Here is a 15,155-nt window from a genome sequence, read left to right on the forward strand (position 1 = left end):
GATGTAAAGCTGCAGCAAGTTATCTAGAACAGTTAGCTAAAATAATTGATAAAGGTGACTACAGCAAACAACAGATTTTCAGTGTAGGTGAAATGCCTTCTATTGGACGAAGATGCCATCTAGGAATTTCATAGTTAGAGAGGGGACAATACCTGGCCTCAAAGCTTCAAAGGCCAGGCTGACTCTTTAGGGGCTAATACAGCTAGCAATTTTAAGTTGAAGCCAGTTATCATTTGTAATTCCAGAAATCTGAGAGCCTTCAAGAATTTTGCTAAGACTTTTGCTAAGACTACTCTCCCTTTGCTATGTAAATGGAGTAACAAAGCATGGATGACAGCACATCCATTTTTAAAATCAATTTTACTTCAAGTTCCGGGATACATGTGCAGAACGTGCAGGTTTGTTACATACGTATACGTGTGCCATGGTGGTTTGCTGCACCTATCAACCCATCATCTAGGTTTTAAGCCCCACATGCATTAGGTATTTGCCCTAATGCTCTTCCTCCCCTTGCCCCCCAGTCCCGGATAGGCCCCAGTGTGTGATGCTCCCCTCCCTGTGTCCATGTGATTTCATTGTTCAACTCCCACATAAGTGAGGACATGTAGTGTTTGATTTCTGCTCCTGTGTTAGTTTGCTGAAAAAGATGGGTTCCAGCTTCATCCATGTCCCCGCAAAGGACATGAACTCATTCTTTTTATGGCTGCATAGTATTCCACGGTGTATATGTGCCACAATTCCTTTATCCAGTCTATCATCGATGGGCATGTGGATTGGTTCCAAGTCTTTGCTATTGTAAATAGTGCCAAAATAAACATACACGTGCATGTGTCTTCACAGTAGAATGATTTATAATCCTTTGAGTATATACCCAGTAATGGGATTGCTGGGTCAAATGGTATTTCTGGTTCTAGATCCTTGAGGAATTGCCACACTGTCTTCCACAATGGTTGAACTAATTTACAGTCCCACCAACAGTGTAAAAGCGTTCCTATTCCTCCACATCCTCGCCAGCATTTGTTGTTTCCTGACTTTTTAATGATCACCATTCTAACTGGTGTGAGATGGTATCTCATTGTGGTTTTGACTCCAGATGGATTAAAGACTTAAATGTAAAAGCTAAAAGCATAAAAACCCTAGAAGAAAACCTAGGCAATACCATTTAGGACATAGGCATGGGCAAAGACTTCATGACTAAATACCAAAAGTAATTGCGACAAAAGCCAAAATTGATAGATGGGATCTAATTAAACTAAAGAGCTTCTGCAGAGCAAAAGAAACTATCATCAGAGTGAACAGGCAGCCTACAGAATGGGACAACATTTTTGCAATCCATGCATCTCACAAAGGTCTAATATCCAGAATACACAAGGAATTTAAACAAATTTACAAGAAAACAAACAAACAACCCCATCAAAAAGTGGGTGAATGATATGAACAGATACTTCTCAAAAGAAGGCATTTATGTGGCCAACAAACATATGAAAAAAAGCACATCAATTTACAACATGGTTTACTAAATATTTGTAGTTCACTGTTGAGAACTACTGCTCCAAAAAAAAAATTCTTGCAAAACACTGCTACTTATTTACAATTCACCTGTTCACCCAATAACTACTGAAGGAATTGAATATTGTTTTCATGCCTGCTAACATAGTATCCATTCAGCAGCCCATGGATCAAGGAGGAATTATTAAGAAATAGATTCTCTAAGGATATATCTGCCATAGATAATGATTTTTCTGATTTATTTGGGCAAAGTAAACTGGAAACCTTCTGGAAAGTATTCACCTTTCTAAATGCTCCTAAGAATATTTGTGGTTTATGGTAGGTAAAAATATCAACATTAATGGGTTTTGGAAGCAATTGATTCCCACCCTCATGGATGACTTTGAGAGGTTCAATATGCCAGTGGAGAAAACAACTGCAGATGTGGTGGAAACAACAACAGAGCCAAAATTAGAAGTGGAGCCTGGAGATGTGACTGAACTGCTGCAACCTCATGATCAAATATTAATGGATGAGGAGTTGCTGCTTATGGATGAGCAAAGAAAGTGGTTTCTTGAGATGGAATATACTACTGGTGAAGATGCTGTGAACATTGTTGAAATGACAACAAAGGATTTAGAAATTCCATAAACTTAGTTGATAAAGCAGTGGTAAGATTTCAGAAGATTGACTCGAATTTTGAAAGAGGTTCTACTCTGGGTAAAATGCTGCTGCAGCATTGCATGCTACAGAGACATTTTTCATCAAAGGGAGTCAATGGATGTAGCAAACTTGATTGTTTCATTTTAAGAGATTATTACAGCCACCCTAGCCTTTAGCAACCACCACCCTGATGGGTCAGCAGTTATCAACATCAAGGCAAAACCCTCCACCAGCAAAAAGATTATGGCTTGCCAAAGACTCAGGTCATTGTTAGCATTAGTTAGGAAAAATATTTTAAAATTAAGGTATCATACGGTGTTTTAGATGTAACGCTACTGCACACAACAGACTATAGGATAGTGCAAATATAACTTTCATATGCAGCAGGAAACCAAAAACTTCATGTGATTTGCTTTATTATGATATTAGCTTTATTATGGTGGTCCCTAACTGAACCTACAACGTCACCAAGGTCTGCCTGGATAGTGCTTCTCAAACTTCAACTGCATACCAGCCACTGAAGAATTGTGATGAATTTGCAGATTTTGATTGAATGAACCTGGGGTGAGGCTGGAGATTATACATTCCTCACAAGTTTGCTTTGATCACCAAGGCACTGGTGCCCTTTCAACATTTGGCTCGGGGGAAGCAAAACAAAACAAAAACATTGTCCCCAGATGACTAGAGATTCCATGCCAGGGGTTCTCAAAGTGAGGTCCACATGGCAACAACGCTAACATCAGCTGGAAACTTTTAAAAAACGCAAACTCACAGGCCTCTGCCAGACGTACTGAATCTGAACTTGGGGTGGGGAGCCCAGGAAACGATATTTTAAGAAGCCTCCAGGTGATTCTGATGTGCACTGATGTCAGAGAACTGCTGTTCTGAGTAACACTAAAGAGGGAGTTACTACAGTTAAATCATAACGTCTCCAGGCTCGTCACCCTCTGAGGACACCGCAGATCACTTCCTGAGACCTCAGCCTAGGACAGACACTCTCCATTCTATTTCATATTGAATCATCTCTGGAGCTACAAACCAGGGGGAGCCCAGTTCCTACTCCCTGTTGATTCGGATTCAGAAAGTTTGGGATAAATTTGGGGACTCTATTGTTTTAAACTTACACAACAACAGTTTTTACAACTCAAACCAAAGACCATCTATACTTAAGAAGGTGGGAAGGCTGACCTTTACTACACACACTACAAAATGTAAGAAATATCAGCTCTTAACAGGCTTGGCATCTCTGAAGACTATGAAGGGATTTCCACTGAGGGACCAGAAAAAGATGGGTCAAGAGCCGTCCCTTCCAAAGCCCCACAACAGTCAGTGAGAGCTACCAAGACTCCTGTCCACAACAAGCCACAGAAGTGTTATATCCAGCTGTTCTTTTTTTCTATGTAAGCCCAACTTCGTAGTTATTCCTTATAAATCAAAAGACAACATGTCTATTATCTTATTTACAAGCACCTTTTAAATTTTAAACACAAATATCTTGTCTATCTGAAATACATTTTCTGCAGTTTAAATACATCCATCCCCATGTGCTTCTGCTTATCTTCTATCTTCTAAAGATGTTCTATCACCCCTTTAAAATGGAAGGCTCAAGCTGAACTCATATGTTGTTTATTTTCTTCTATGTGTCTTTATAAAATTTACCAACATGCACGATAAGTAAATGTGGCTTCTTTCTTCCGGAAAAACAAATGTTATAAAAATTAAACACAGAATTTTAGTCATCGTTTAAATATTATTCCCTTTGTTCTGAATTAAATATTTCAAATGTAGTGATTTAAGTTTGTTGGCTTGCTTGTTTTGTTTTTGTTTCACAGCTTCCTCAAAATAGTAGCTCGCATCAAACTAGTCAACAAAAGTCTTAAAATCTCTCCTTTTTGGATGAATGGTTTATCAAACAGACTTTTTCATATTGTAGTTGTACCGTTAATTTTTAAACATAAATGCAAGATTTCACACTTGCAATACTTATATTAGTTTACATCAGTATTATTTTAAGATCTCATTTTATTTTATATAGAATTACCAAATGTCTTCTGATTTCCTTTTTGCCCACCCCATTTTATTTTTTAAATGTTTAAAAACAGATAGTCTCATTATTTTCACCAGGATTGTAATATCTTTCAAATATCTTTGAAAGCCATCTCTGATCCCAAATTACCTCCTTACTATGCGTCTGTAACACTTTGTGATATTCCAACCCTTTGTAGCATTACAAGCACTGAATGGCCATTATTTGCACACGCATTTACCTGCCTAAACTGGGACATTCATCAAGCTAGAGTGTATAGCACAACAATGTACCTAAAGATGAGGCCTGGAATAGTGCTTAGTAGCATCTATCTGTAAATTAAGTTACTATCCATCAACCAATTTATTTAAAATGGATTATTCAGTGAGGATTATAATTTACTTAAAAATCAGACTAAAGTTTCTGATCAAATAAAATACATATGAACAAATACGTAGCCTGAGGGGATGATACTGCTTTTGGGTGAGTTTAGGTTCTTCTTGCAAATGGCTGGGATAAGGCTACCATCAGAGAAGGGCTAATACAGTCATGAAGATGAGGCCACATGACAAGAGTTTATCCTAGGAATAAGTGCACTGTTTTGTGCACAGTGTGTTTTTCACCTGAATTTATTGAAGAAAACAGAGGTCAACAAAATTCTGTTCTAAAGGGGCAAATAACAAACATTTTACAAATATTTTACACCATGGGACACTGTCTATCTCCACTGCAGTGCAAAAGTGGTTACAGACAATATGCAAAGAAATGATTGTGACCATGTTCCAATAAAACTTTATTCACAAAAACAGGTGGTAGGCTGGGTTTGGCCCATGAGTGTAGTTTGCCAACCACTGATCTCAATAATATTTGTTCATATATAAAAGGGTAAATAATCACTTATATATATTCTCCTTTTAAATAATAAACAGTGAGTATCATATGCAATCATTTTATAAAAATTTAATTCAAGGAAAGCCACACTTTGAAAGCTTTGAAAGCCACACATGAGAATGGTTTCCAAGACACTGTCCTCAGTACAGCGTAATTAATTTTTTACGTGAGCTTTGTCAGTGTCTTTGTTTCCCAGAATATTTTGTTTATTGGAGATAGGAAAACGTAAACAACAAAAGCAATGCCAAAAAAGACAACAGAAGATCCTTGCTGCAATAGTGTCAGTGTCAGTGTACTTTACTGAACAGCAGCTAAAACGACGATTTTAACAGCAGAAGAATTTACCTTGACAGGAAATCCAAGAAGGAAAGGCGAACAGGGTATCCATATCGGAAGATCTTCACCATCTCCAGGACCCCAATATATTGCAGCTGAGCAGACACGTAAAAATTATCGAAAGTATCTGGCAGCTTTGAATTATTGGGCCTGATGCAATGAATGAAGTGTGGAGTGCACTGCTGAAGTTTTCCAATAATATCCGTTAGGGATTTCTAAGGAGAGAAGTAAAACCCAACTGATTCTCCAAAGGATACACTAGCTAAAAATATAAAGCAGTTTTTAAACAAAAAGTCTTTATATCTTTAAATCTTATTATGCATTTACTCTGTGTGTGTGTGTTTACTTTTTTCTGAAGATATTTAAGTTGCCAAAAATGGGGAAAAAAAAGTACATAAACCCTCTTTAGTTGCTATAAACATACATTAAGTTTTTGAAATCTGAAAACGTCACTAACCCTGAGTTGTGATGCTATGGTGACTGGATCTCCTCGTTCCAATCTTTGAAGAAATGTAGAAGTTCCTTTCTTTTTTAATAACTGTAATAAAAAGAAAGAAAAGAAGGAAAGGAGGGAGGAAAAGAAAGGAAAGGAAAGGAGAGGAGAGGAGAGGGGAGGGGAAGGGAGGGAAGGGGAGGGGAGAAGGAGGAAAGGGAGGGAGGGGGAGGGAAGGGAAGGAAGGAAAGTGAGAAAGGAAAAAACAGAGAGAAAGAAGGAAGGAAGAAGAAAAGACGGAGGAAGAAAGGAAGGGAAGAAGAAAGAATGAAGAGTAAGAAAAAGTGAGCAAATTTATTTTACTAAATTTCAGTTCAGAAGAGCAAAAAATTAAGTCTCACATCCATGTACATTCACTTACAGGCAAATGTGGATTTAAAACAGTTTATAAAAACCAGTGCCAAGTGATTTTCATAATGGTGTATAAGTTGAGGAAATGGGCAACTACTTGTAAAATCACAACTGTTACTGCCAACCTTTCACGTATAGGGCTGTTGTATAAATCAGATCTATCAACATCCTGCACCCATTTTGGTGTGACAATAAACATAGATCCTGATTTGCTTGGTGGTACAATAAACTCACTACCATATCCTGGTTATGCTACTACCTGTTCATATTTATCATGAAATTTAGTTTACTCTAGGGCAAAATGATGCTATTTTATGTTACAAAAATTTTATGTTTCAATTATCATTGGTCTGTTCCCTTAAATTTAAGTACACTCAGGAATTGAATGAATGAATGGTCTGATGCTTTCTCACCATGTTTTTCTTCCCTTTCCTCCACTTCCTTGTTTTATAACTACTAAAAAAGGTTACTAAATTACCTATCTGTAAAAAATGCTAATAGACTCTATTTTTTTCAAATAAGCAAATACGTACAGCCCTGAAGAGAAAAAAAAATACTATGTAGGGAAGATTACATGATGACAGAGACATAAAATCAGTGAAAATGAGCCCAAAATGAAAGAAAGGGCAGAAAGAAAGGGCAGAGGCAATTAATTAAGTTCCACCCGGGGTTAAAAGGAACCTCAGCCACTAACCTACTAATACATTTCACAAAATTATGTATTAGACTAATAGACTTATTGATCTAAAATCATTTTTCTTAAAAAAGGTCTTGATACAAGAAGAAATCTGAGATAACTTTCTTGTGGATTTAGTGCTTTTGCTATTATGATAGCTCATTTTCTTCTGTTAAGACCTACCGTCAGTCTGAAGTGATTCATTGGAACTGATGAGGGAACGTAAAATGAAGTGACTGGGCCAAGATCAACCCGTTCTCTACAAACACAATACAATGTGTCACACTCAGTTACAGAGTAGGGAAAATCCTATTTTCCTCACCACAGGGGTGGCTGTGCATGGATGAAGGGAGTTTGAAGGGAAGAAATAAGGGAAGTGAGAAATAGAACATTTAAGGAATAATCACAATAAATAACTCTCTGTCCCTTGAAATGGAACACTCCAGTTCCCTTTCTGGGTGGAGGAACTACTGTGAATTACCCGCCTTCTGCAGTCCTGCAGGGAAAAGACTAATGATAATGTTTAATAATTGAGGTTAGTTGTGTGTGGTAGTTTTTGCTCTCGACTCGTAATGTTTAATAATTGAGGTTAGTTGTGTGTGGTAGTTTTTGCTCTCGACTTTTAGGCTGATTGAGAAAAGAGGGGCCAGACGGTTCAGGAAGACCTCCAGGCACAGAGATCTTTCTCATAAGGATAACCTTGTGTATGTGTTTTTTTTAACGTACTAAATGCCATTTCCTATGTGGCAGAGACTACTTCTCACGACCGTTTAGTTCTAAACAACCACATCAAAGGATCTTTTATTCTAGAATCCACTGGCTGGAGACACACACTCACACACTCACACTCATATTAACACACATTTTGGTGACTCTTCTAAAACAGAATTGAATTTAATTATGCTTTTATTTTGATTGGTAAGCTAAAATGTATTCCAGAAGCTGCAACAATTGCATTTCTAAAATTGATTGTCCTGAACACCTTCCCAAATATATTCCTCATCTTTTATAGTTTTGGTAGACATAAGCAAAACACTCTGGAATACCATCTGGCACTGGATTCTTAAGAAACCTAAAACACTCCATACATGTTTCCTATCAGTTTGAAACAACTCTTCACTGAGTTTTTAGTTCTCTTTGGCCACATAGAATCTTGAGGTTGTATATACAACCAAACTTTTGTGAGACAAATATACATTACAAATTAGTATAATACAATACAATTAAAACTCTACAAATATGCAGTAAAAACATCCTAGCACCTGAACAATACCCAATGTCTATAAGAGAAACAACAGTTTATCATTTAGAGACCTCAATTATCTGAAGTGATTAATATCAACAGAATAAGATAGCTAAGTTTACTCCCTCTAAGCCTACAGTATCTGAAGTTACCTTCTATTCATCAAAAAGGCAGTCAGAGATGAAACATAACTGGGATGTTGCACAGACAACCAATAAAATGACTCAGACTACACTTACTATTGAAATTGCCACTCTGCTGCACCTTCCTCCACTCTTCCTTCATTCTGATGGTTACGCATCAGACAGACATTCTTTTCCTTAATATTTTATATTAAAATATCTATTTCTTTGGTATTCAAAATTGTGTTTTTTTTTTTTAAAAAGAAGCAAATATACTTATCAAAATTAAAAATAACCCAACAATAATCACAAGAACTCCTACCTTACTAAGTTCTAGATAATTCTTGTTTTCTCCAATAATTGAAGAAGCTGTCATTTTCTTACTGAGCAGGGCAGACTTATGTCCTCGGAATTTAAAGGAAGGATAGGCAGATACGAGGGATCCTGTCTGTGACAATTTCGACTGGAACAAATGATTGATCACGACATTTTCACTAGCTAGGAAATAAATAAATGAATATCGTAAGTGGCACTAAAATTATTACTTAAGCATTGAACTTACTCCTCATACAAGAGCTTTAGCCACTGATACATTCTAGGTGCAAGATGTCGTTGGCTCAGCAGATTGAGGAGTCTACGTTTTCCTGTATCCTTATTTTATTTCCTCCACTATTTAACATCATTAACAAATTCTGACATTCACTACCCTTGACCAGGAATCCTGATCCCAACTGGGCCTTGTTCTCTGAGTAACACTTCTATCCTAGTTTTCAGAACCAAATCTTACCTGCTCAGACTTAAGGGGCTTTTGTGCACTTGTCAAATCATGAAGGCTTACGGACTCTATTAGAAACGCCCCATTCCAGAAAAATAATTATTCAGGAAAATGTTTCCCCAGGACCTAACTCACCTGTATCAGAGCCGTCTGTAAGTACCTGTTAGAGGACCTGCCTTACTTGGTGTGGCAGTTGCTAGGTGAAAGAAGGGAAAAGAAGTGTCCTTTTATTTAAAAAACAAAACAAAACAACAACAACAACAACAAAAAAAACCAATAAAAAAACACAGTTAAGCTGAAAAGGTAAAAGCAAAATGATACATTTTCATGTTTAAGTTATAAAAATCAAATAATTCTGAGTCCATATTTCTTTCTTGACACCTCAGGGAGAAACTGGAGCTCAGATGAGTGGATTTTGGGTTACAAATTTTAAAATCATAGGGAAAACAATGTATGCGGTGGTTAAGAATCAAAAGGAATGTTTCTTGTGTTACTTATATCTGCATGTAGGCAGTTTTTAAGCCTAAGTGTCCTTTCCTATAAAGTAATGATGACAGTACCTACTTTGAGAATCATTGCAAAATTAAAACGTGAAATAATGAACATAAATCACTAGGATCATGCTTCGCCAATCAGACAGTTGGCAACGTTTCATGGCAAAGCAGTTTAGTTTCTACCTTTTCCACACTCAAATCATTTTGCCTGCCCAGGTGCAAAATACGGGTGACATAATATATATCTGTAATGCTTTCCATTAAAAAAATCCCTACATTAGGTAATAAACGAACAGGGAAGCAGGAAGAACTGTCAGGAAAAGGAGATACAATTATGTAATGCAAAAGAGGCCCTGTGATGTTGGGATAAAATTAGAGAGAGCAAGAGAAATCCATGATTGTTAATACAGAGTTACAGATCTATATACCTATATGTTATCTATACTTACATCTTAAATGTTCAAATTCTGAAAGGTCCTAAAAGCAATCATACCCCAGTAGCATTGAGCTCACCCAGCCCCCAGATCTTGGAGTTTCTGAATACCATTCTTTTCTAAGATAAATCAAGGCTTCCTGAACAAATGTCTGATTCTAGATTTGAGGCAAGATGAATGATTCTGGAGCATTTCTGGAAGGCCAGAATGTAAGGCAGTGTTAAAAAAAAAAAAAGTCAAGAGAATATGTCAAAAAGAAATAGGAGCTAACCTGAAGGGGTTCTTACTGCTCAAATCTTAAACAATTTTAGCATCAATATAATGATAGTAATGAATAATTATTCACTGAACAACATAAGAATTCATGAGTGTACATTAATCAATTAATTAATAGATAAAGAAGTGGGAATTATTATAGTAGAATGCCACTGTTTATGGAAAGATGGGGTAAGAAAATCAAAATTTTGCAATCGTGAGAAACGATTTCGGCAAGAATCATAAATGTATATAAAACTAATGGGCAAAAGTTTGATGAGGAACAGAATATTTACATAGTCTCAAAGTACTTTCTCACAAATTACTCATTAATAACAAAGAGAAAACAGCAAGCTTGATGTTAGAAGAAGGTGAAGAGCACCACCTTACACAGTGCTCACGGTGAACCTGTTTCAAACCGTGACCGCCTCCAAATGTAATGTGCCGAGACGGATACCCCACTGCCTCTTGGGACTCCTGGTCAAAAATTCATAACCTACTTAATATAAACTCAAACACAGTGATTTCTGTGAATTAACTGGCATTTAAAAAAATGTCATGAAAGACAGAGGAAAGCTAAAGAACTGTCTCAGATTTAAAGGAAAAATGATAACTGAATGCAATCAGTGATCCTGAATTAGGAGAAAATGACCATACAAGGCTAATATTAGTGGGACCATTGGTAAAACTTTATACGAACTCTGGATTAGATATGAGCAGTACATGACTGTTGAATATTCTGATAACTTACTGAAGTTATCTAAGATAATGTCCCTTCTTTTAGGGTGGGCACCAAAGTATTTAGACAAGAAGAGGCAAGCAACTTACTTTCAAATGATTCAGAAAGTAAACACACACACACACACACACATACACACACACACACATACACACGCATACACACATACACATACACACACACACATACACACACACACACACGGGACACAGGAAGGAAAGAGGAGCACAGAAGATGGAAGGAGATAGAAAGAAAGATAGCAAGACAGTAAAGGAAAGGAAATGAAAAAAATGAACCTGGGAAGAGGATGCCTGGGAGTACTTTATAATAATTCTGTCACTTGAGGTTTAAAACCACTTCAAAATAAAAAGTTAAATGATAAATACATAATAGTATAGCCAATTTAAATACATAATTAAACAATTATTATTTATATTTATAGCAGGTCTATGTATAAGTGAAAACACAGATAATTGAGAAAATGCCTCTAATAAAACTGAAAACATTACTGAGAAGTTAGGTAGTGCAAAAAAATTTTTAAAGAAAAATATAAAAGATTTAAAAAACTGAAAACATGAGACATAAATATGGTCCAAAATATGTAACTGACCCAGTTTTGTATTTTCCCTGAATCATGTGGTCAGGCTGCAGGTATAGCAAGACTCATGTCACCCTATGGACACAGGGAGACGCCATAATGCTTTGGGACCCTAACGGGAGAGCCCTGACCACAGCTGAGCACATGGCAGGAGACAGCAAGTTCCCTCCGGGACTTCAAAGAGAACTCTACTATCCATTTGCCTCTTAAAACCTAGCAAAGGAACTCCTGGTGAAGAGGCATATTTACGTCATTCACATCAAGGAGTCACTGATCACAAACCATTTTCTTCATGTCACTCTACATACATACTGAGAGCGGAAGTGTCCCTTACTGGGATCTACAATCACTGTCCAGGGTCTTTCTACCTGTAAAGTGGGATACGCTAACTTATAAGCAAGTGTACAGAGACACACAGAAAAAAAAAAAAAAAAAAAGGCTCAATAATTATTAACATAATTGACAGTAAATCCTAAATTTTCCTAAATCCTAAAATTTCCTACTCCTGTGAGTAGAATTAAAAGTCTAGATTTTGGCTTTCTTGTTGTTGTTGTTGTTGTTTGCCTCCTTTTGAGTGAAGTAGACTTTACTTCTAATCTTAGGCACAAATGAGTGTATTTGCTGCGTGTCTCTATGAGCTGTCTCCAAGCTCCCTGACTACACCTGGCACCTGGTTAGCGGCCTCAGAGACACAGCTCTGCTTGTGTAGATTCTACAACAGACTTCACCATCTTCCTCAACTGGCAGCTTTCTGATGCTATGAAAATTGAATTAGATACTATAAGCAAAGTAACTGCAAATAAAAATTATTATTTATGAATTACATTTGCTTTTAATAATGATGTACAAGCATCAAAGTATTTCACAGATTCATAAAACATGTTGGCAACCACAAATATTTTGCTTTTATGATAGAGTGAGTGAGCAGTCATGGCTCCTGAGCCAAACATGGCCCACTGCCTATTTTTGTAAATAAAATTTTATCAGAACACAGTTACATCCATTTGTATTGTCTACAGCTGTTTTTCACATTATAACAGCAGAGGTGAGTAACTGCAACAAGGATCTTATGGTGCACAAGGTCTAAAATATTTATTCTCTAGCCCTTTACAAAAAAAAAAATCTGACACCTCCTGTATAAATACAAAATACTAAAGGGCACATTGTAAATTCTGTCCTTTTGCTCAGAAGCACCCACCTCCTAAAGAATAAAAAAAAAGACTCAATTGTATTTTTCCTGGAACTTTTTTTGTGTACAAATTTATATAAAAGAATGATTTTAAAATATAGGCACTCTATTAAGATAAGTAGAATTGCAGTATCACTAGCCATCATATTTTCATTCTAAATACACACACACACACACACACACACACACATATACATCCTATCACCATGAAATACAAAAGTAAGAAAAGCATTGTGTAAACTTTTAAATACATGCTATATATTAGATCTTCCTAAAAGACAGGGAAGTGCATTATAAATAAAAGTGCAAATAGTCACACACTAAAAGGAAAATTTTCTAATGATGATAAATAAGACCAATTCTTTCCATCTTCATAATGTTATTCCTTGTTTTTTTTTTTTTCCGTTAGTTTCAGCTAAGAGAGCTCACAATAAACCTAAGTTCTAGAGGCAAGCAGAACAATCTTCAGTGAAAAACAATGTATTACAACTGTGTTGCTGTAATTTGAGGCAAATATGTTTCTCAAACCAGAAGTGATATGGATTTCTTATTTTCAATGCTAGAGCATTCAACTATTTCATGAAAAGCTATCCTGTGCTTCTTTTAAAGATGAATGACTATTTCATTTATAGCACCTTAAAGCATACAAGATGCAATGTTTTAATTCACTAAAAAGGTTATTAGAAAAATGTGAATCACTGCAGAACTGCTATGAAAATAATTACTAGAGACAGAATTATGTATATATGTATGAATATACGTTTAATTATCACACATATACATTTTGTATATGGTCCTGTATATAGTGTAGAATTATAGTAGATATATGCATATAAAGTATTAACGCTCACTAAGTAGAAGGGTCCCATAAATTTAAACTTACATGTGTATACATATATATACTCCTTCCATTTCTACTACTCCTACATAGTGAGCATTCATATTTTATAACTGAAAGTACGTAAGAATAAAATGCCACCCTTAGTTGTGCTCCAGAGTCATCTTAAGTAATGAAATTCACCCTATTGTGGCCTAAATAAAGTTGGAAGTCATACTCATCTTCATTAGTCTTCACAGAAAAGCTTTTCTATATTCAACCCACTAAAGTAGTAAAGGTATTTTACATTTCTATCTGCTAAAAGCTTAGTTAAATTATGGTTTCCACTGGACTCCAAATTACATTGTAGCAAACATATAGTGCAGCAAGACCCATTTCTTATTATTCTAGGTATTAGAATGCAAAAGGTATTTCAATTATGCTTTAGTTGGTACATATTTTATAGGAAAATATTCAGAGATAAAGAAATAATGGATGCATGGCATTTTAACCAGTGTAGAGCAGGAAAAAAAAATCAACTTACTTTTCATTACAAATAGAAGATTCTGTGAAAGGGAGTCTTTATTTTTTTCAATTGCCCCAACAACATCATACATTACCTAGAATAAAAGAAAGCAGCAAAATTACTAATGATTAAACATGACTGTGAAAATAAATTCCTTTAAAGGATAACTTGACCCAGGTGAAGTTTTAAATTATTCATAAAAGAAGCGTCTTCAGGTCTTAGAGTTCACATTACATGCAAGTTCAAAGCTATAATATGCCTATTCTTATTCTGTACATTAAACAACGAAACGCTCTTCTGTTCGATCTTGTGAAGGTCTCCTTTGATCGCCAAGCTAAGAGCAAATAGTAATAGTTCACATTCACGTAGTCTCCTTTATTCTTAAGGACTCTAACTTGCTCGGAAAATTCACTAAACGCAGTAAACACACTTGGGAAGCTTTGTGAATGAAGTGTGATTTCAGTTTGAGAAATTTAATAGTCTCCTAATTTTAAAAGTTCTGCTTGAATACTTAAAGAATTAGTACTCTGAAGTCTTTACAGTTAAGAACACATAGGAAATAATTAATTCTGGATTTCTAAAGGACAATTTTCTTCACCATAGGTGACTTATGAATCAATTTGAAGGATGTTACGATATAATTTCATCAGCATACTAGTAGAGGCTGAGAAACTTGATCTTTGAAGACTGAAATAGTTTGTTGGCTCTCTTAGTGTCAACTAAGTGTGAAATCTCAGCGGTCATGGAAAGCTGATCAGCCATACATTCTTTAAAAGGCTTACCTTTGAAAATATACCTTGGGGCATAGCACCAGGGTCAGTGTGTCACAGTCTGTTCTCTGTCTTGTGTGAACCGGAAATGGATAAGGGGAGACACAAAACCAGTGAAGCCTCATTACTCCTGAGCAAGAGTGAGCAACAACCAAGAAGGGGAGTGAGCATCCTCTGTGAGGGGAGAGTGAGCGCCGCCATGAGGGAGAGTGAGCGCCGCCATGAGGGGAGGGTGAGCATCCGCCGTGAGGGGAGGGTGAGCATCCGCC

The 15,155-nt window shown here is 36.3% G+C and overlaps 1 protein-coding gene across 2 annotated transcripts in view; it reads right to left on the reverse strand.

Annotated features, from left to right (window-relative positions):
• The window catches only part of MYO16 (myosin XVI), a 626,143-nt gene that overhangs the window by 166,815 nt on the left and 444,173 nt on the right, over window positions 1-15,155 (reverse strand). For both annotated transcript variants that reach the window (XM_023217640.2, XM_023217641.2), the window contains exons 24-27: window positions 14,135-14,210; window positions 8,612-8,787; window positions 5,862-5,942; window positions 5,414-5,619 (exon numbers count right to left, since the gene is read on the reverse strand). In XM_023217640.2, coding sequence (XP_023073408.1) covers window positions 5,414-5,619; window positions 5,862-5,942; window positions 8,612-8,787; window positions 14,135-14,210 — 539 coding nt within the window. The remainder of the gene's footprint in view (window positions 1-5,413; window positions 5,620-5,861; window positions 5,943-8,611; window positions 8,788-14,134; window positions 14,211-15,155) is intronic.

This window comes from Piliocolobus tephrosceles, chromosome X (genome assembly GCF_002776525.5).
Source record: "Piliocolobus tephrosceles isolate RC106 chromosome X, ASM277652v3, whole genome shotgun sequence".
Classification (NCBI taxonomy): domain Eukaryota; kingdom Metazoa; phylum Chordata; class Mammalia; order Primates; family Cercopithecidae; genus Piliocolobus; species Piliocolobus tephrosceles.